The sequence below is a fragment of the Leuresthes tenuis genome, unplaced genomic scaffold (genome assembly GCF_036924035.1).
Source record: "Leuresthes tenuis unplaced genomic scaffold, fLeuTen1.0.hap1 SCAF_14, whole genome shotgun sequence".
Lineage (NCBI taxonomy): Eukaryota > Metazoa > Chordata > Actinopteri > Atheriniformes > Atherinopsidae > Leuresthes > Leuresthes tenuis.
In genome coordinates, this window is record NW_027325368.1 from 15,908,991 (window position 1) to 15,931,983 (window position 22,993).

General features: G+C 39.8%; 1 protein-coding gene across 3 annotated transcripts in view; it reads left to right on the forward strand.

The window, feature by feature from the left end:
- Nucleotides 1-22,993, forward strand: part of ephb1 (EPH receptor B1) — a 147,439-nt gene that overhangs the window by 36,824 nt on the left and 87,622 nt on the right. For all 3 annotated transcript variants that reach the window (XM_072363245.1, XM_072363243.1, XM_072363244.1), the window contains exon 2: nucleotides 10,753-10,817. In XM_072363245.1, the coding sequence (XP_072219346.1) occupies nucleotides 10,753-10,817 (65 nt within the window). The remainder of the gene's footprint in view (nucleotides 1-10,752; nucleotides 10,818-22,993) is intronic.

Below are 22,993 nucleotides of genomic sequence, written 5' to 3' on the forward strand. Positions count from 1 at the left end.
TTTTTGGTGTTATTTGATGTTGTCTAAAAGATGTCATCGGGCGCCAGCATAAAGGAAGCTGAAAGAGTCAGGATGGCTGCTGTTTTCATTTCTCGCTTGTGCAACTGGACAGCTTTGACTTTTGGGGCTGCGTTGTGCGCCAAAGCTCAAGCACCAAGGCATCCTGGATGCCAAAAGAGATGAGATCAGATTAAACGTGCGCATGCATTTGTGCGTGTGTGGCACAAGTTCAGAATCACCCACGGCATCCCTGCGGCAAAAAGACTGATACTTGTTGTATGAAATAACATTTTCCTCACAGGTGAGCCAAGTGTTTCACTAAGCTATGGCCTGTTGTATTCAGAGTGCCTTTATATAAACAGAGTTTAAAAGAGATAAAGAAAACCATCAACAGATCTGAAGAGACCTAATGCGGAAAAAAAACAAGGTGCCAGTTGATGGTGGAGATAAAAAAAAAGAGGAGCATCAAATACAAAAACCCTCTGGGAGCTGAAAGAATAGGCTTTTTCCTCTTTTCATGCACCATTTTCCTCTGTGGTATGAAATATTTCAAGACAAATAAACCCAAAAAAGGGTCTTGTACTACCAAAAGGTAAAAAGTATCTTTTTTTTTTTTCCTTTTCATACCTCTCTCCCTTTAAGGTTCTTATTGGAGAATCTCATCCACCTCTGTCAGACTCATCCTGTTAGGTCAACCTCCTCTACTGAAAGTTTTTCATTTAGCCTCCAGACTGTTCTCTATCTTATTTTCCCCCACAGACTCCAGCAAAGCCCTGGAGGAGAAACAAAGCCCACCACTAAAAATATAAAGTCTTTCCTAGGCATGTGAGCATGCGATGCAAGAGAGTGTTTGCTTCTAATGAAAAGCATTGTGTTTGCTTGGAGGCATTGAAGAGGCCGCTGTTTTTACTGAGCTAGAAACCAAGAAAGGAGGGGAGAGCGAGAGGTGAGCTCTAACTTAAAATATCTGCGGTCACCATCGCCAGTGGCAGTTAGGATGTTTATGTATGTGTGTTGTTAGTGAAGCTTCTTGTGTGGTAGAGCTGCGCTAACAAGATCCCCAAATCACATTTCACTAGTGGTTAAGGGAGTGAGATCTCACCGTGCATTTTCTCTCATTCACACCAACTTAGCCAGGACTGTCCCCGTGGTGGAGAGCACATGGCTGGGGAATATCAAACTTAGGCATCAATTACCTGGATCTCACTACGCTGGTCAAGGGAGAACACATCCAAATTGAATAACACTTTCCCTATCACATGTCGGCATACGTGCCTTCAGGTGCCACATATGTAAGGACTGGCATACACACTCCCACATGTACACACACGCACTCTGAAAACAATCAGTGATCCATCCCGGTGGCATCCTCTCCCAACAGGGTACAGTAACTGTCGTTTACCGCCGAGACACCCTCTCAGTGAGAAACAGGAGTGTGGCATATGATTGACTCACTCGCACCTCCATATGACTGTTAAATCGCCTTATATGTGCAGTCAATTCATGCTCGGTGCCTTTCCCGTGCCCCATGGGTGTGGGTGATAATTTGACTTTTATTGAAATTCTGCTCTAGTGAGTTCAAGGTGGTTGAAGGTCGTTCTGTTACTGGCACCAAAGAGACAGAGGGAGAGCACGACATCAAACCGTCGAGGTTCGAGCACTTTCTGACACTCCCCTGTGCTCCCCTGTCTGTTTTTCCCGCTATGCCAAAATGGGGATTATTCAGGAGGCACGAGTCAATTTTGCAGTGCATCCAAACATGGTTTACAACAGCATTTAATGAGATTGGATATAGCTAGCTGATTTTTGCTTTTACCCTGTTAATACAGGCTTAGTCATTACTTTTCAATAGTGCATGGCCCTATTCTTGGCGAGAAACTGGCAGTCGCAGAAAGGAAGAAGTATTAAGCTAGTCTTTTGGGGATTACAGTGCAGACTGTATTAATTTTCTTTATATGCGTTTCCTTTTTGAGGCTGGTGGAGTTATCTCTTTGCTCTAAGTTTAAAGGTGGTACACTGAAGGGGCACCACTGGAAGTGTTTTGAGGAGAACCGAGCTCTGTTTATAGTCTGTGGTTTTGTCCAATATTTGGTCATCTTTCAGTGCATTTCCTTTCTTCCACTCTTGGTGGGATGTTCATGTCCACGTTAAGGTTCCTGTGTTTTACTGTACCTAACTCTGCAAGTGTCACTAAAGAGCAAAGTATCTATGTGGGATGATTTCTAAGAAATGAAGTGACTCATGTATTCTGCTAAGGTTAGATCCATTTTGAGATTAGATAACGCCGGATGCTGCTGCATGACACGCTCTCCATCAGAGTGTCTATACATGTCCGTATCTGATTCAGTATCTCTGTTTATATGAACTACACTGATCTTCCTTCTTCCTCTTGCTCTATCTCACTCGAGTCTTGCCACAGTCTCTCTCTCTTTATCTCTTAGTTTCTCCCTGCCCATCCATATTATGGGATGATTATCTCAGTTCAACTCTGCAACAGTGTGACAGTAAAGGGCAATTGCTTCTATATTCTCCTTTCAACCCTTTTGTTTCTTTAAAATGCAGCCAGTGCAGTCACACTGAAATGTCATCAAAGAGCCTAGTACACAGATTATTTCTTAGAGATTAACTTTTTTTTCTATTTACTTCTAACTTGGTTATGTGATGGCATGAAATGGCATAGTCTCACACATTAAAGACCTTGCTGATGGCGATTCTCTCTTTATTAGAAAGGACTGCTCTAGGACGTTGATTTGAGTGACATCATTTCGTTCCCTCAGCACTTCCTGTTCTGCTTGGAAAACAAAGATGCTTTTCTCTCTCTGGATAGCCCATTAGTTATAGCTTACACTGCTAAATGTCATTCTCACAGTCCCAGAGTGACCCGACATGCTACTTCCCTGTCAGTCTAGTCACTACGTCTCCAGGCGGCAGAAGTGATGATAGAACGGTACGACTGAGCAAACTCTCATGTGAGAGGTAAGAAATTTAGAAAATGTCAAAACTATAGGGGATATACTGTAAGCCTATTCACCTCATGGGGAGAGGTTAGATTACACTGCCATTTCCTCAGTTCTGTAGCTGTCCAACACAAACAGAGAGTACTAAAACACAAACGGTACTCAGTGTGGGATTTTCCTGTTCTCCATTTTGGAAGCAGGAGAGCATCTCCTTGGACAGTCCCTATGCTATAAAGCAATATTCTTCAGGCTTTTATGGTGTGCAGTTCATGTCAGTCGCTCCATACTTCTGATACTCTAATTAGAAACAAAAGAAAGTAGAAGCAGGAGGTGGAAATAAAGTACATGACAGTGAGTGGGTGTGGTTGAGAAATCAGGAAGCCGGGCAAAGACTTTTTCAACAGCCAGTGATACAGAGGGGAGTCATCTTTCCCTAAATGCTGCTTTGTGAGGTGAGGAGTCTGATAAGAGTTGTAATTACCTCATTTTACAGTAGCAAATTGCCAGGTTTCTTAAAAGCAGACAGACAGGCGGTAATATCAGCAGTAATTAGTATTGCAATGAATGTTGAACATTAGGGCTGCCTCCCTATGGATTATTTTGGTCACTGCTGCTTCAATAAACTTTCTCAAATCCTGAACTTCTGAGGTAGAAATGTCTGAATTTCTGATGAGAATGTTTGCTGACATGAAGCTTCATCGTGATTTTTATACATATGACTCAAACTTTTTTTTCTATAGAAAAATGCATATTTAATATATTTTCTATGTTATGTTACTTAGAGTTATTTATAAAGCAGAAATGGGAAAAGGAAAAAGAGGAGTGACATAAAATCTATGGCCAGCAGGGAAGTGGGTAAAAGCAGTACGACTGCTGGCTTTCGGTTTTCTAAAGTGACTGGTGAAATCTCAAAGTGGTGTCATCACAGCAAGGCTCACTCCAAAAATCTTCAAGGAGGGAGATATTTTTTTTCTACGATGTGTGCCAGGCGCAGGGAGAAAAAGAGGACATTTGAAATGATATATCCTGTTGTTAGCTACCAAAAACACTGCTGACACTGTATTAAGTTGATAAAGTGTAGTCTTTTCTGTGATTTTTTTTATTTTTTTTCAGGGAAACAATGTTGTTATACCCCTAAACTTGAAAATGTGTGGAACTATTTTTATGATTTGCTTTGCTTTAATGATTGCTCTTTACTGCTTGCTTATTTTATGTAGAGATGGTCGAATCTTTTCCATTGTTGCTACGTAGGATTTATCTGATTCTGCGTTATATTGTCCCCTCTGTCTTGGATCATAGAAATAATGTAAAAGAACTTCAGTTTTCAATGATCAGTACTTTTTTCATTGATAAGAAGCACAATTGTAATATCAGCTCCTTATAGAGAAGAGATTAAACCTTAAACTCAGAAACTTCACACATATGTGAGCCTTGCATTATGAATTTATGAATTTTTTATGTTATACGTTACTCTTATTGTATTTATATATTTAGAGGAAGTGACAGGAAATCTTTGCAACTTTTGTATAGCACTTTTGTGTTTGAATATATTTACTGTAAGTAAAACCTTTCTATTTCTAAGTAAATGTCAAAAGATCATGTCACGGGGCCTATTGTAAAGTCTGGAGATCCTCAGCTCGGCCTCACAGACGGATGCTTATAAAGTTTAAAGGGGTCCTCAAAAGGGAAATGTTTTTATTAATTTTTTTCAGTGTTTCCCTTTTTTGCACAATCCTGCAAGGGAAAAAAGAAGTGTGAAGAGATGAAAGATGAAAAACAGAAGAGTGAAGAGGATAGAAACATGCAGGGAAAAGGAGGAAAAATTATGCCCTGGGTCCAAGGAAAGAGAGTAGTGAGGCAGAGGGGAGATGGATGGATGGAAAGGAAAGAGAAAAAGAAGGCGAAGGTAAAGAGAAAGTAGATGGGGTGTGTGTTGGTAGGGTTACGATGAATTAAAGATGACACTCTCCGGCAGCCTGATTTCTAAAGATCACTCTGTCGGCTAATGTAATGTTAATGAATGCAAATGATGAGTCTAACCTCTCTCTACTGACCAAGCAGGGAAGAGGAGAGAAGGAGGGAACTGGGGCAACAGAAAAAGAGGAAGATAAAAAGAGAGATGTGAAGTTTGTGTGTAGTCATAAAAATGTGCCGTCTCTGCATTACACCACTAGCTGGAAGACTGAGTTACTGCTAAGAAATGATTAGATGCACAAGTCGTCAGAGCTGGTGGTGCCTGTGTTATCTCTGGATGTGCATTGACTACATACCTTTCTGTGTTTACCAACCATGCCTCAAGGGATGGTGTTTTTTTATTTTTTTATTTTTTTGTTTTGTTTTTTCCTGGTTCCCTTCCACAGGAACTCGATTACTAACTGCTAATAGTGGAGAAAGAACATGCGGCTGCTCACCAAGTGCTGGAAGGTTGAATCTTTAATTGTATGCAACGTGGCATCCCAGATGTGTGAGGCCAAGAGAATGTCACCTTGCTGTGATTATAGGATAATTTCATCAGGTTCTGCCGGTCCGTGCTGTATGTATGGTAATTGTCCTTACAAGGTATTCTTTCAAACATCTGCCACTGATTTCGCTTTGGCTTCTGTTGCTCTGCTCCTCTCCATTTTATTCCTTTGTCTCATAGCGACCTGGTGCTCTTTCTTGCTGAAAATGTTATTTTCACACAGCAAAAACAACCTGTCTGCCCAGAACACTTTTATGGTGCAGTGTGTGGAGTCTGTAATTTGTAAGCCTGCTCATTTAATCCTGTCTGTGGCTCAGTGATGCAGGACTTGTGTATCTCATCACTCTGAGTTAATGTCTCAGAGGATGGCAGATTATTTTCTGTTCAGTTTTCAAATCAGACACATTGACGTATCTGTTTGTAGCAAGACATGGAAATAACACATTTCTTTTGATATAATCTTCTTGTCTGTTGTTTTTTTTTCTATTAAAAGCAAAAAAGCCTTCAGTCTGACTGACACAGCTTTAAGATGTCGAACATGGTGACTCAATTATATACTGACTGTTTTATACTTTTAGTTCCTCCATAGCAGTGCTATGTTCTAAACACTGTCACATTTTTCAGATCAGCTGGATCAGATCCAACACGCTGGACTCGATCAGGTCCTTGTCTCCATTCCATTCAAATATTTTTCCTGTGTGCGTGCGTGTGTGTGTGAAACTTTTTTTTTCCCAGACGATACTTCACTCTGTCAAAAAAAAAATCCTTTTATATTCATAAATCCCCTGAGTGGACGACTGATTAGTTTGGAAAATGCAGGATACTTCTCTCTTGTTTGTTTGTCACTTTGTTTTCAGCTCCATATTAAGATGCCAGGCTCAGCAGGCTACCATGGGGTTTCATCATTGTTAAGTGCTCATTTCAGTCCTGCTGATTTCTCCTGTGGGTTTTTCATCTTCGCCTTTCACTCCGTCTGTCTTTTTTTTTTTTCCTTTTTTTTGTATCTCTCATTCTTTATCCGTCTTGATTCCATTCTTATGAAAAAAATAAAAGGCACTTAAATAATGACGACTAAGGGCCTCGGATTGTCTTTCAGTTTTGTTGCTACAATCACAAAGGAAAGGCCCTCGAAGCCTATATAGCATCCAGCATCTGGACATGATTGTCTCATTGAATTACAAAGAGAACCAGCAACCTTGAATGTGAGGACACAGAGGATGGGGGTTAAATGATAGATGCATGGAAAAGATGGGAAGGGAATGGAAATCCACCGAGAATTGTCTGCTGTATTGATTAAGGAGCCAGGAAGCTTCGGAGAGGGGCTTCAGCACATGTTCTATCGACCGGCAGCCATACAGTCATACAGACATGGCCACAAAGGAGGGAATTATACTGATGCGTTGCTATTCTACCTTATGCTTTAGAATTAGAATCATACATGAAGGCTAAATAAAGATGGCGAGATTGGACTTTCCATTGCTGTTGTTCCCTCTTCACTGAGCTCCCTTTCTATAGATGCTCTTCGGTGTTGTGCTCGTAATGTGTAATAATGTGCATCTGTGTGATGTATGACACGACTGCTTGCTGACGTGCAATTGTGCGAAGAGAGCTGCTGCCTTATTGATCTTATCGCTGGGTCCCATCAATGTTTAATACACTCTCTTTCCCTTTTTTAAAAATCCCCCTCTCTGCTTCTCTATAGCCTCCTCTCTCTGTGGAAACAGCCCACGGTTTGGTATTGATCTATCTCTTGGGTCAGAGGTTGTATGCCCCAGTCTGAGACTTGGTTTACCTTGGCTCGTCACTTCTGAGTTTTGACAATACTCGCATTGTGTGAGCACTCCATAATGAGCCATCCCAAATCCCTTGCATGATTTAGAGTGAATGATAGCCTATGATGTAGTACATAGAACATCCTCTGGCATTAAGTTTTCTTTTAATTCATCTAAGGCCCCGACACCTTTTGAGCTATTGTTTTTTAATAGATTCATGAGCCATGGTTACCCAGTCAACTTTAGGCTCTCTATGTTAATAATTTGCCCTGACTGCTAGTGGCCCTGGCTCTGTTTAATTTATTTGAGCCTGCAAGGTGAGCTGACATAGCAGAACATAAATGGAGGAGAAAACACTCAGGGTTACCCTAAAACACAAGGGACTACAGCAGTAAGTGTTATTTTACCTCGTCTTCCAAATTACTTTCAGATGAGATAGAAATTGTGTTCAGGGGACTGTTTCTGCAAGGGTTTTATGATCTAAATGACATGCTCAGACTATGGGAGTTTTGGTCTGATTCGTCCCTAATTCACCAACCCCAGTGTACAGAGGAGAAATCTGGTTAGAGACCTCCGTACTGATGTTTGGCCCAGATTTTCGGGTAATGTGGAGGGTTAAAAGATTCAGTTTTGAACCCCCAAAAGTACTCACAAAGTCTTTTGGGTGGCTATGGTAATAACAAACATGTTTGATATTCAAATTCTAGAACAGCAAGGATAAAACTAGTGTAAACGTAGTAAAACCCCACACTCAAGTCTTAATCGCTACCTCTTATTGAGGAAAATACAACACATTTTTACAGCATCTCTCAAATGTGCTCTCTTCAAATCTCAGTCTATTTATCGCAGCAGAAAAATGATAAAATTAATCCCTTTTGTCTAAAACTGACATTTCATGAGTTTGAGGTAGAACATTGTTACCCACTTGATTTATTCTATGATGCACCTTTATTTGCAATTCTTCTAATATATTGTAACGTATATGTGTGTGTATATATATATATATCCGTGTGTGTATATATATATGTACGTGTATGCACATAAAAATATATTGTTAAATATATATTGTTTCAAATAAAGGTGCCTTTTGTCATTTTAAAAGAGATGGGTTTGTAATTAGGAGCTAATTTTGAAATGAAACTCTCCAAATCCATATATGAGTTAATGGGAAAATGACCCACACAAGAGCTCCTTTAAAAAATAAAAAATACACATGGGACACTTTCCAAATCTCCAGTGCCGGTGGACAGGTGTGGGAGCTGTGGCATGACGGCTGCTTGAGCCCCCCCTCGTTGCTAATCACCACTTAGCATACACCATTTACTCATCTGCTACTTTGATATTCTTCTAATGGTAGGCATTAAGTCACATGATGTGGCTCATCCTCCTCTCCCAAAGGCCTCTGACCTTTTTGTCGCCTGCCCACATTGTCTTTCACCTCATCCCCCACCTCTTTTCTGTTTTAAAGGAAATGGGAAATGGCCTACCAAGCGCCTGTGTGATTTGACTAAAGCTTCTGTGATTTCCCTTGAGAAAGGGCTGGCAGTCCCCACAATGCTGGCTGGCTCTGAGGGCTTTTTTGTGCTCCTATCTCCCCAGCTGACAGCAAGTCTTACAAGCAGGCAGGCAAGCTGGAGCTCGCTGGTTGTGGAAACTAGACAAGGCAAAGCACATCTTAAGGAAACTGAAATACTCTGATGGAAGCTGGGTGTGAACAAGGCTGTCACTGGAGGTATACACAGAAAATTGCTCTCTGTGTTGGCTGCTGCTAGTGCTGAATGTGGGGTTAATGTCATACATGCACATATGTAAGTGTGTGCAGTGTAGCTGAAGTGGCTCATCTAATTTGTTTATTGTCAGAGAGCAGTTTCTTCCTGCAAGAGGAGATTTTTTAATGAACGGCCTTTCTCCCTCTCACCGGTGGCTCATCATTAATATTTCTTTTTTTTTTTTAACCGAGACCACTTGAACTGGGCTCTTAGTGGTTCATCATTTAGAATGATATCAAAATCACTGCAAGATCAGTGGGATTTTGAATAAGCAACAGCTGCGTGCATGCGTCTTTTTGAGAAGTAGGTACGGCTGAAACCTCTCCTTGAAATCTTAAGAGGGCAGCGTATATCTTTGAATTTTATTTTATGAATTTTATGAGTGAGATTCTTCCCTTATGAACAACACATGTGGGCTGCGTAGCAAACCGTTTGCTGAGAAAGTGGAATATATCTAAGCCTAAAACTCAGCAACAACAGTACCTCTTAAAATTCCCCACGCAACTTCCTTATCTTCTACAGATCCTCACAGAGGCATACTATCCACCCCATGCCTCCCAGTTGAATCTGTTTGTGGACAACAACCAAAGCTGAGTGCTTCTTGTGGCAGAGGATGTACAAAAATATAAAATATGCATTCAGTTCTATTAAACGAATAGTTTAGAACAGAGAATAAACTACTACAGTCTGCTACAGGGGATTTTTCATTACACTGCTAACGTGCCTCTCAGTCTATTATCTATAAATCAGTTGGACTGAGAGAGGCAGGCGAGATCAGTTGCTTTGTAATAACTGCCATATTTATCTCCTGTTTGCTTGCGCTTTATACGGTATCAGGTTTTTTTGATTTCTGTGTGCCAACAAGACAGATATTCATCAAAACAGAGCTGACAAACGTATCGGGTGTGCTGCCAGACTTATTTGTCAGTGGAATGTCCCTGAGGATTAGCAAATAGGGGGAGAGTAAAAAAGAAAGTAACCTTTTTGTTTTTAAATTTCATAGTGACCAGATATGTCACTTTGTGTAATGGAGGTCCAAAAGAAGGCACATGTATCTATTTTTTCTCTAAGCAGATTTTCATTTCTCATGCTAGAATGTTTTATATTCTCTCTTTTGTTCGCAGTCAGGTTTTTTTTATATTTTTATAGCTTACATCTTGATTTGTTTAGCAAATCACAGTGAAATATAACATCTGTCTCCTTCTCATCAAAAACTACCACATACAAGGCATGCCTTGGAAATGTATATCTTTTCTTCAGTGTGGGTTTAAAGGAGCCAACACAGAAAGAATCCTGAACATCTGCCATGCTAAACTTCGCAGCAATTCCCAGCTAGGACCTACTCAGACTCTTTCTTAACTTGTTTAAGCCATTTCTCTGGACTACTAACGTGCAAAAGCATTCAGTTTCTGAAACAAAAACACAAAATGATCCTTCCATTATTCTGTAGAACAGTAAGATACATGCATAAAAGAGCACACAGACAAAGACAGGAAGTGCATGCTCACACAGGGAGAATACAATACAAAGCTCAGCATTTCACAGCATGACAGAGGCTATCATGCATTCTTTCCAGGAAAGTGTCAAGGATTTGTTACCGTGTTTCTTGACTTAACAAAGTGAAGCGAAGATAGATAAATCACTGTGGGGCTTCATCTCCTTTCCACTCATAGAAGATAGTGTCAAGTGATCACTGGGCCTTGAATGCAAGTCATCTCAGTGGAGGCATACCAAGAATAGCTTTTTGAGGCTAACCACTGTTTCTCTGTCTCTTTTTTCTTTCTTTGCTACAGAGACTTTGATGGACACGCGGGTGGCCACAGCAGAACTGGGCTGGACAGCATATCCTAATTCTGGGGTGAGTTGTTGTTTTTTTTTTTTTTGCTGATGCATATTCAAAAAACAAACAAACAAAAAACATCTCAGAGGTTTGACTTTGAACTATTTCTGTTGAGGGTAAGATCACTTGATAGTGTGATACGTAATATGACACAGTATACGCACGGATCTACAGGTAGACAGACAAATAGGCAGGAGAGTAGGCAGGATGAGACGATACATTTGAGCACTGCCCAATGTAGCTGCCATTAAGGGTATTATTTTCTCTGTTCCCCGGTTTATAATGACATAATAATATAATAGGTCTATATAGGCCCCAGAACACAGTATCTAAGTCTCTGTAACTGGAGGCTGGGGGATACCATAGACTAAATGATACTGTAATGACACATTTATACAAGGAAGTGAAAGTATTAGGATGAAACGGGGAGGAGGAGCTTAGAGGATGGAAATGATCGAGGGGTTTAAGATTTAACAGGGAGCTATTTTAAACTGTCCGTTATTCTCAGTCATCTGAAAGGAATGGAAAAAAAAAAAGGTGCCCAGTCAGCAGAATTCGAACAGTAGTCCTTTTTTTTAATTTTCTCTCTTTTTTTAAATTATTTTTGTTCGCGAAATACATTATAAAAAGAATTATTGCCCTATTACACTAATGGACCTAAGGAGAATTTTAAGACCTTGTTCTCTGTGCTGTAATTCAATAACCTAATGAAAAGCTCCATAGCCCAACATCAGTTGGAGTTTTAGGCACTCTCCAGGATAGACAATTGCTATTTCCTGCATTTTCTGGGTCTTTGAGTCTTTATGAGCCATTTTACACACGTGTAAAGGGACCTTTTATTGTTACTGAAACAGATGAACAGAGTTTTGACTCATTTCAAACACACTAAAGGGTATGGAATCCCAGATTGTAATCATTATTACCAGTGTTTTTGTGTCCCCCTTAAAGAATGAAATTAAAAACAGACTGAAAGTGTATGCGATATGCATACGTGTGTTCGTGTAGAAAGTCAGTTCTGCAAGGATTTCACAGCTTGGGCCATGCGTGGTGTCAGCTGTCTTCCCTGGTGTAAATAAGCGTTCTTAAAGAATTTTTATCGATACTCTCTCCAGGCAAAATAATCCATCTGTCATATCATGCTAAGGCTACGTTGGAGTATCGCATGTTTCAGAAAACACTGCTGTTGCTCGGCATAATAATTCATTGATCACATCAGTGGTTCTGGATTACATTACTTTTGTGTGGCTTTTCATTTCAACTATATATGAATACAACCTAAACACGCTCTAGGATAAACTGGTGCTTAATAGTTTGAGTTGAGGGGTGTATTGAGATTGATTGAAAATCGCCCATCAATAATGCAAAAGCACTAGGCTGTACAACTGTAAAAGCCCTTTGAACAGTAGTATAACCTCCTATTGCTGGCTGGGTTTGCTGAGGCACTACCAATTCTCCCTCATACAATACAGGTAAAACTATTACTAGCCACAAGTGAGTGAATATGAGTATTTCTTTGTTCCTCCATTTTTTTGGAAATGCACAAAATGTCTGCATTCTCACATAAACTAACATCTTCTGTTATACACCTCAGCAGCAAGCTTTGGTCAAATAATTACACAGTGTGGTGCTGTTCTTGTTGGACTGGTCGTGACAAAGGTGAAGACGAGAGATGATGCTCTAACAACAAGAGGCCATGCACACTTTTTTTCTGACACAGAAATAAAGAAAGACACATTTTTGAAAGTGCATCAAACGGAATCGGTCAGTGATGGTGAAGACATCATTCAAACATGCCCTATAACAATATAGATGGCAAAGAAAAGAAAAAAAAAAAGAATAACATCATAGACCCTAGACCCAAAGTGAAAGACAGATTGCAGCCGGTTGAAGAACAAAGCAGTGAACTCAAGAATTAAAGCAGACATGCACAGATATATACAGATTGTAACCACAGTTGATACTTTCTAAAGCACAAATAAATAAATCCACTTTTTAACACCTTTGCACAAGAGTAGGTACCACATTGCTGGATTTTATGAGAAAGTCTCTGCTTTCCAGAGCGAGCTTGTGGAGCACAGATGCACAGACAGACGGATAGCAGGAAAAAACTGACGAGATGGTATAACTGTTTGTTGCGTTTCCATGGTCTTCTTACTCATTATCTTGTGTCCACACACTATTAGGCCAGGCTGCAGCTTAAATGCTTTTAAACACAGCCAAAGGAGCGGAAACAAAGGAAAAAACCGGCAGAGGACAGTTTTGCAGAGAAATACCTCGGCCCCATTTTAGGCATTCAGAGGACCAAACAGAGAGGGATTACTTTGCAAGTTTCGATACTTAGAAAATACGTTGAAAAAATATGTGTTCACTTACAACAAATGCAGACACGGATGCCAGTTGCATTGACCAAATAAAGAATTTTCATTTCATAATCTTTTTTTTTTTCATATTATTATTATTCATGTCTACATTTGCATTATTCATGTTAACATTCTACTTTGGATCACAAAGAGGAGACAGCAGCTCCAGTGCCCCTCATTAACCATTAACCAGCTACTGTGGTGAGCAAGAAGGATTTGTGAACCGCCATTAATCATGCTGTGAGTTGTCAGTTGTCATTTAGATTCAAAGCATAAATGCTTCATTTTCGAATTTCTTTCTTTTTGCTTTTATGTTTTTGGATTACACACTTTACTGCACAACGTCAGTCTTCTTTAGGGATGAGGGGTGCTGGTCTAGCACTGGTGACTTTCTGTCATTTCCCTTTTCTTTAATATTGTTGTTATTTCAGTTTCTCCGTTGGATCAGCATGAGAAGGTTTCATCGTACTTACTAAACATGCCGAGGATTAAAACACTGTTTTTGCTGTGGAATGTTATTTTGTCATAATTGCTTGGATCACGAGCCGCCTCACACTGACTTTCTTAGAAAAGAGGAAATATCCACTAAGACCTGCAGTGTTTCCATCGAAACATGTTCAGTTCAGCAAGCCTCCAGGCACTCGGAGCCTCTTGTCTGTGTTGAGCATAGCTTTTTAAAGCTTCTCCTGTTGTAAAGGTTCAAGCCTGGAAAGACCTGCTGTCGGAAGAATACACTAATGCTGCTCACTGGCAGAGCTTGCTTCTCTGGGCAGTTGACTCTGACTTTGCAAGATGTTTTGTGTTTGGGAAAGTATATATTCTCACAAAGATGTCAGACTCTACGATTATAAATTCTAAAGGCTTCTAATGATTATGTGAGAGCTAAATATGTAATAATGACAACCAGTCAAAATCAGTCAAATTCCAAATTTACTACTCGCATCTGTATGGGCTGCAGGCGTGTTATTAAGTGTATGTGTAATGTCAGAAGCTAAATCTTCACTTTACTTTTCTAAAGTAAAGTACTTTTTTCTGCATCTCCAGAAAATGCAAACACACATGTCGTGTTGTCCCTGTGCTTCTCCTTCAGGAGTTCACAAGAAGTGCTTTTGTGTATCTGGTTGTGTTTGGCTGAACGGAAGGCTTATTTTTGAAGGACTGCAGAGGCATGGTCATTAATTCCAGAGGTGTAAACACGAGGACATCAGGGTTGGCCATGTGAATGTATAATGGCGAAGGCAGTGTGTGAAAGCAGCCTTTTACGTTAGCTACAAGAAAGAGAACACAGAGGGGTAAACATGTGAGTTCAGGAAACAATAATCCAATATTCTTTCGCAATGTGCATTCCTGCTCTTTTTTTCTCCCCTTTTTATTCCGGTTGCATGCGATCCTTCCCTTCTGTGGGCTTCACTCTCCCATGTCGTTTATCTATCTTTCCGTTTCACCTCTTTCCCTTTTTTTTTATCTTTTCTCTCACACTGCCTTTCATTTTCTGCTATCTTCTTAGGCGCACACTTACTGTATGATTAATTAAATAAGAGGTCCCAGGAAGGCAAAAGCCCCCCTGACCTTGTCATGCAGCCACATGACAAAACATACCTAGTTGGCAATGGTACACATGCACACTAGCCTCAAAAAGAGATATTTTTTATGCATTTATAACTAATGCAACTGTTCTTAGTTTTCAGTAGTAACAGCGTATATAAAACTTAATCATGATGATAAAACCTTGTCAATCAAGATATATATGTATATATGTGTATATATAGGCTATACATGTTGTACAAAAAATATAGCAGATAGCAGATACAATCTTCGAGCAAATAGAAGTTAACATGTAACAAATAAGGTCCTTTCATCCAAACTCATTAACTGTTTTCATCTCTCTAACTTTGAGAAGAAGTTTCCAAAATTCCAGTGTCTGAAATATAGTTTAGAAATCAGTTAGATGAGTAATCCAAAGAATGCCTTAAAAATGTGGAATTACAGCCTTTAAAGAAACAAAACCTGTTGACTTTGTAGAATTGAACTCTTTTTCTTTCTTTTTTTATCTGTTAATCATGGAATTCATTCAAGGTATTGTTAAATCAGTCTTAGAGCAAAGGTCACATTTTAATGTCTGTTGGCTGCAGAGGTCGTTAAGAAGAAAGGGAAAGCAACACAGAAGCAGTATCCAAGCAAAGTGGAACAAAGGGAAATCCTGTGCATGTGTAGAAGTGCTAAATTTCTAAACCATGGTCCAGCAGAAAACCTCATGCTTTCTGTCAAACTATTCCATAACATAGTTTCATATTCTAAATGGGAGAAAAAAAAGGAGAAGAAGAACAGAAAAAGGCTTTCATTCCAGAGCACATTGACGACAATAACAGTGCAAATGATTCCCTTCATAAGTCACTATTAAATAATATTTGTCATTACCGATTCAGAACATTGTAAGAAGCCGAAAGGAAATCAGTTTACTGAACAATTCAATGTAAGCTGCTGGGGTTTTAGCTATCATACTTTTGTTGTGATTATATAGTGTTATCTAATTTCCTGCTTGATTTCTCACAATAATCGGGTTTTCCTGTGTGCATGATGTAAACACAGCCACTGTGCAGAGAAGACAATAAGAAAGATGACACTTGGAGTGATGCGGTGCAAACATCCAGGGAGGAATGTTTTATGACAGGAAAAGGAGCGCAAAGTAGAGGAAACAAAAAGCAGAAGAAGGCTAAAGTAGAATGGTTAGAGGTGCTATGTGGCCTAAAGTGTTATTTGGTTTATGCCACGACTCTGCTCAAGGACACATTCAAGGCTTGAGTTTTTTTCAGAATTTTAGGTTGGCTGTACAGAGAAATAAAAACTGTAGGAGTGTTTGGGGGGTGCAGCCCTGGATAATCAGGCCTAATGACAGATACGGGTCTTCAAATACAATGTAGGCAAAAATCTGCTCATGAAGCATCTCTAACAACGGAAGCAGGAGCTTGTAGCCGGCAGTGGAGGAGAGTGGGCTTGTGTTCTCCAGGACTGCAGTTGGTCCATATTAAACCATTTCTGTACATATTCCCTCCCTTCTGCACTGCTGTCTATGCTGGCTGAAAAATGTTCAATGATATTGCGGTGTGTGTGAATTTCCTCATAGTAGGTGTTAAATTTGTGGGATTAGGTGATATACTCGGAACACCTTCAATCCAGCAATGAAATGCAAGCCCTCTATAAAGCAGCATCACTGGCAAAAACTGTTTCATCTTGTAACCACAACAAGACCAAGTCGGACAGAAAAGAGTTTCTCTGTTTTCATGTTTTTTTTTTCTTCATCATTCTTGACTGATCTTGAGAAAAGCTGAGCCAGAAATGTAGGAGGAGGTTGATGAGATTAGGGGAGAACACAGTGAATAAAGAATAAAGAAAGAATAAAGAAAAGGGTGAGAGGAGTAGGAAACAGAAATATGGGAGTGATTTTAGAGGTGTTGCAGGTTGAGGACGGGGGTTAGGAAGGGATTAAAAGAGGCTCCAGTGAGAGGTTTCAGGCTGCAGAGAGGGGATGTAGATCAACTGTGTGAACTTTAGAAAAAAAGGAAAAGAAATCGCACAACCACGTGGTCGGGTAACAAACTGTTCTGTGTGTGTGTGTGCATGGCCCTGCTGGTGGAGTGGTCGGCTGTATGAGATTGTAGAAAAAAAAAAATGAATGCAGCCAGTGGGTGGCAGTGGCTGCAGCATGACAGGCAGTGCTGTAAGGGCCGCAAAAATGGTCTAAATTGCTGGGATTGTAAGGAGCTTTGGGGGGAAATGTATCGTGAGCAGGGCAGGTTTAGAGAGAGGGATGTGAATAATGTTGATAAGTGTGAGCATGCTAAGGACAGGGGCAGCCACTTAGACCTCATGGATTTAAAAAAGATACACAAACATAGACAGAAACACAACTAAGTCAAGAAACCATCTTCACCAGTTTGGCAGACAGCATTTAAAGGATGAAAGACAGCACCAGTGAGGTGAGTTATGTGTTTTAATACTCATATCTCTTTACAAAAATCAAAATGTACAAAAATGTTTGGTTTATTTGTGTCCAAACAATACATATCATCTGAGGAATACCTCTTGGTCAGTTTCACCACATGCAAAAGGAAACAAAGCGTGTTAATCTGATGACAGGACTTAATGGAGACAATTGGACACACATTGTCTAATTTGTTTCAGTTAACAGTCCCAATCATGTGAAAAAGAAAGTACACCCGCTTTCAATTCTAAGGTTTTACTTTACTGGTCCTAATCAGCTCTTAAAATGGTGTCATTATCAATTTAGCAATAACTAAGCCAAAATGCAGAAGCGGTGTGTGAAAAAACAAGGTACATCCCGTGATTTATTTAATAACATGTAGAAAACACCTTTAGTAGCAATAACTTCAATAAATTATGTGCATGATATCATCAGTCTCTCAAATCATTGTGGAAGAGTTCTGGTTCACACTTCGTAACAACTTTGCTTCAGTGCATTAAGGTTTGCAGACACTCGGCTGTAGACAGCTCTCTTAAGGTCCGACTACAGTTTTTTTTATCAGGTTGAGGCCTGGACTTTGACTGGGCCATTGCAACATCCTGATTATTTTCCTTTTCTGCCATTATGTTGTAGATTTGCCGGTGCGCATGGGATAATTGCTCCGTTTCATAATCCAGTTTCATCCAACCTTTTGCTGTTGGACAGATGGCCTCACATTTGACACCGGAATACGTTGGTATATTGGGGAATTTATGGTTGTGTCAATGACTGCGAGGTGTCCAGGTCTGTGGGGAAAAAACAGTCCCAAATCATAATCCTTCCACTACCATGAACGGCAGTTGGTCTGAGATGTTTGTGCTGATACATTGTGTTTGCACTCTCTGCCTTTGGGGAGAACTAGCTGGGACATCCACTTCTGCTTGGATTAGCAGCTGCCTTGAATGTTTTCCACCTGTGAATAATCTTTATCACTCTAGAATGAGAATAGCATGATCTGTAGAACGTTCACAGACCTTAACATCTCACATCGAGGCTCTGGCAGCAAAAACTCATGGAGGAAAACAAAGAGGAGAGTGATGGATCTAACCTAACAACAAGTTATCGGGTTATCTGTCTCAGTCCCACTGTGTAGGTCAACATCAGCAATCCGGTCAAAAATAACACACAAGTCTAATTACTTCAGATGGTCATGGTTATCTGAAATTACTGTCCAACGCATCACATAGATACAGTGTAATGTCATGTCTTCATGTGGTTGTAGTTACAGCTTGGCCCCTTGGAGGTAGTTTTAGCTTAGCTACTGGGCTGTTTTGAATAAATTGTAGGCCTCAGTGTACCACTAGCAACGGGCAGGACGTTATTCAGCTTATTTTAGTGGGTGTATCCGCATTACAAAAGCTAAAAAAGGTTTTTGGTCTTTTTGGTTTAAAAATGGCCCAAGAGAGTTTGGAAATGACTCTGTGTTGGTTGCAGCAGGTGGATTAAAAGGAATGGAGATGTAATGGATGTTACCCTGACATGTTTGTATTTACTCTCCCTCATGTTTCCACATGTGTTCTTGTATGTGCTCAAGCATATATTCAAGGGAGTTGAAGGGAGTGTTGTTGTCAATTTGCAGCTAAATATGAGGGGTGCTTTTAGAGATGCTTTTCTGGGTGTTCGCTGCCTATTTCTCCTCACTGTCTTCTGTGTTTCAGCAGAGCTCCTTTCAATCTTAGCAGGGACAGGTGTCACTCAATGTCTGTATGCTGAGAAAGAGCACAGATGGATCTATAACAGCCATCTTACCATCTGGTGACCAAACTCAATACACCTCAATTATTCATACTCTGAAAGACAGACAGGCAGGGGCTCAACCATCAACGACCACAGGAGGGATTATGTAAAATGAGGAAAATTAAAAAGGGCAAAAGGGAGGCAGGAAGAGGGGGTTGGGGACTTCAGTAGTAAGTCAGAGAGAGATGGAGATGTAAGCACAGTGGCAACATTAAAGAAATGAAAGAGAGATCTGAACTTGTATGGATGTGCCTCACCCTTGTAACTAAAATGACCAAATCCAATCTGTGACTTAAAAGGAATCAAAACGATAAGTTCTTGCTGGTGAAATCAAGTGGAAATAGAAGAATTTCCACAACAGAATCTATTATCTATTTATTGAAAGTCCAAATGCAAATTCTCCACAGTAACGCATAGTCTTTCATTTTCTTCACCTACTTTAGTTCAGTGGCACAGAGAGTATGTCACATTCTAACTTAATTACAGTGAAATAAGGATTGACAGAACTGATTCAAAATACAGCAAGCAAATTGTTCAATTGATCAATTTAACGTAAGCTGGGATTTTAACTGTTCAATTTATTGGAAATATTGTGTTTTCTGATTGTTTCAATTACCTATTCACGGGACATTAATTGGCTCAAAGGACATAAGAGAGCACAGGAGGGAGAAGTAAATTGAAGAAAAGAAAAAAAAAGAAAAAGGCTATTGGGAAGTTAATAAGGGATCTTTATTGAATGTAGATACTAAGAGTCAGAAAGAGAAAAAAGACAAAAGATTGAGAGGGAGTTAGAATGAGGGATGGAGGTGAACTCTGAACCCACAGAGCTCGAGCTAGCGACAGTGAGTCATGCTGGCTGAGCTGCGGAGGCCACTTGAGAAAAGTGCCTTCGTTATCTGCACTTATACCCATGTGGCTGTCCACACACAGAACTAAAACACTGATGGAATGTGCACACCTGCGCATGAAGCAAATTACCAAGTATATAACCTATATGTGTGAGAAATGTCTCCACATGTTTTCAAATGCACACACACACACACACACACACACACACATACCATATCGTCATACCAGGATTTGCTCTGACTTCATACCCAGACATGTCTCCTCATGATGGCATGAAGAAAGGTACAACGATGAAACACGGATGCCGTTATTTCTCGGTTTGGTGCGGCTCAACTTGACTTGAATTTCCCATTGTGATTGTGGACTAATCTTAGAGACTGTTACGTGGAGGCATTTCAATGATGTAGCTGCTGCATTGCTAAACGTCTGAAATAATTTGGATCCTCCTGAGAAATGCATAAAAACAATCATGAGAGGCTGAGTTCTTCAAATCAACCATTTTCTTATACTGGCAGCAGTGAGTGGGTTTCGGGTATGATGGCAGTAATAAGTGATGTTTGAGTGCATACTGCACTTATATTAGTAATTGAGAGTTTTTCTTCACTGAAAGAGAGTGAATTAACAACACTTGGTGTTTCAACTAGATGGTTCAACTAGATATTTGAAGCTTTACTGGTCTTAAGATTAGTTTCTATTATAATTGACCTGTTTAAGACTCAATGACTCCATAGGTGCAGCTTGATAATATTACATCCACAAAATGATATATGACTTCATAAAACTAGATTTTCCTGTATGAAAACAAACACTTAGATCAATGAGAGTTTTAAAATCAGAGTAGTGAGTAATATAGACATTGTGTTTTTCAATTAAAAGGCTGCATCTTTTCAGTAGCAGTATCTGAGTGGTCCAAATCAGACATGTAGGAGGAGATAAAACATAACTGTAGGTGTGCCTCACAGAGACAGAATATATTTTCATGCTAATCAAGCTGGTTTCAAACGGTGTACTACTTTCCTCTGATATTTTGCCATTTTTCACCATTTACTTCTTTCCCCTCAAAATTGAATAACACATGGCTACCTCAATTATTGATTTCCTTCCTACGGGACCCCCCTCCATAATTCACCTGAAGAAATCTCTGGGATGTGTGAGGAGACGAGGGCATTTTTTGCGAAAGAATGAATAAAAGAACAAAGTGACAGGACCGTGTTTTAAAAGGAAGGGTGCAATTAGTCTATCCTTAATTCTATATGAATTTGGAGGCGTGTGAAGGGGTGGCTGGAGGGTGAATTCAGCTTATGTGTGTGGGAGGGATTGTGTGTCTGTAACAGTACCTGCAGTATCTGCTTTTTCAGCAGAGTTGGCTGAAATAGCAGTAAATACTTCCATCTTCTCAACCAGAATGTTTCCTTGTGTTTTCCTCTCTGCTTCTCTTTACTTTAGTTTTTCTGTCTTAAAACTCCACCTCTCTTTTTGTTCTACCTACCCATCAGCCTCAGACCCACGCCTCCATCCATCGTCTTTGTGTCTTTCTGCCTGAGGTATGAGGCTGTCTGACCTTGAAGTGTGTCACGGTGGCACTTTTCGCTCCTTCTCTCATTTTTTTGCACTTTTCTCACTCCTTTCCCATGTCTTATCATATTCCATTTCTGTTCATCATCCTTATTCCTCTTTCCCATTGTAAATTATTAAAACTCCCACTCTTTACATTTCTCACTCTCTTGGCTATCTCGCTCTACTTTTAGACTCCTGCCTCTGTTGTTCTTCTTTTTTTTGATGTGTACATACTTGCTAATGCTTCAGAGAACAACTCTAGTTTTCCATGTTCTCTATAGACATGGTGAGGGTGAGTTATTTACTCTTCTTGCTCATCATCCTCCACAATAGACTTTTAAGGTCGCAGGGGCTGTCAGAATGAAACTAAACAAGCGGCTTCGGCCTTTCACTGGATTACCCAAGGTGATGTTGCTACTGGTAACAGAAGCCCCTGCTGAGGCAGTGTCAGCTGTATTGTTTCTGTGAAGTTACCTGAGTGGGTGTTACCAGGTGGATTATAAGATCTAAGTCTCCAGCAAACAGTTCTCTTTTTTATTCCATTCCATTATTTTTGTTTATGTCCTTTAAATGTCATTTTAAATTGTAAAAAACCCAATTTTTTATTTTTTTTTCTTCTGCTCGGTCATTAGTTCCTAAGTGGCACATTTTATAATGATTTGGAGCAAATATTCTAAAACTAGATTGTTTAATGCTTATCACACACAGAGCTGCCAGGATGACATATTTCCTTTGTTTGTACTGTCAAACTTTCTGGTAAAAGAGTTTTCCACTGGATACGATATTTATTCTAAATTGAATCTAATCTTTGAGAACAGAGATCACGAATCCCATTATCTCTAAACAAATACAGTCAAAATTCTGTAATTCCAGCAGCATTGTGTATCGCAATTTTCTGTGAGAATCAATAGAAAAAGGTTGCAAATTCCTTCATGCATGTTCCTTTGTATTCAAAGCATTCATAGATGCATAATTCTTTTGTCTCTGTTTCCACACCAAGCAACCTTGTAATTGCTCCACCACCCACCAGTCTCTTTGAATTCTGCTTTTCTGAATCTTTAGATATTCAGTCGTTTTATTTCAGTCTGAAATTTTAACTGTAAAAATTCATTTAAAGCCCATAATTGTTGCTCCTTTCAAGAAACTGACTCATAATTGAAAATGCATGGGTTAATTATCATATAACATAAAATTCAGATTAAGCAAGAGTACAGATTGCACACTTTAATGATGCATCATGGTATCACTTTCAGGATGCCTGACAAAAAAAGGCCTACCAAAGTTATCTACAAGTACAAAACATGCTAAATATATCAGTGCAGCAGATCACTGTCACAGTATGAAACCAGTTGGATCAGATTTTGCATGAAAATCACAAAAGAGAAAAATATTGCCAAAAAAAAGACTTGTGTGACTGTTGTTTATACACATGATTGTCACCCAGAAGTCAGTCTGTGCCACAAATCTATCGATCAGGGTAAAGGTGTGGTCAGGGAGCAGAGCTTTAACGAGACTCATTTTGCTGCATCCCGCCCGATGAACAGAGCTCTACTTGGGCTCAGACAAACTGTGTGACTGTAATTATAGAGTGGCTTAGATCTGGCAGGACCTGGAGTGTTTCAGACATCACCATTTCCTCCCCATCCATCACATCCAGCCAGGCGGAACTA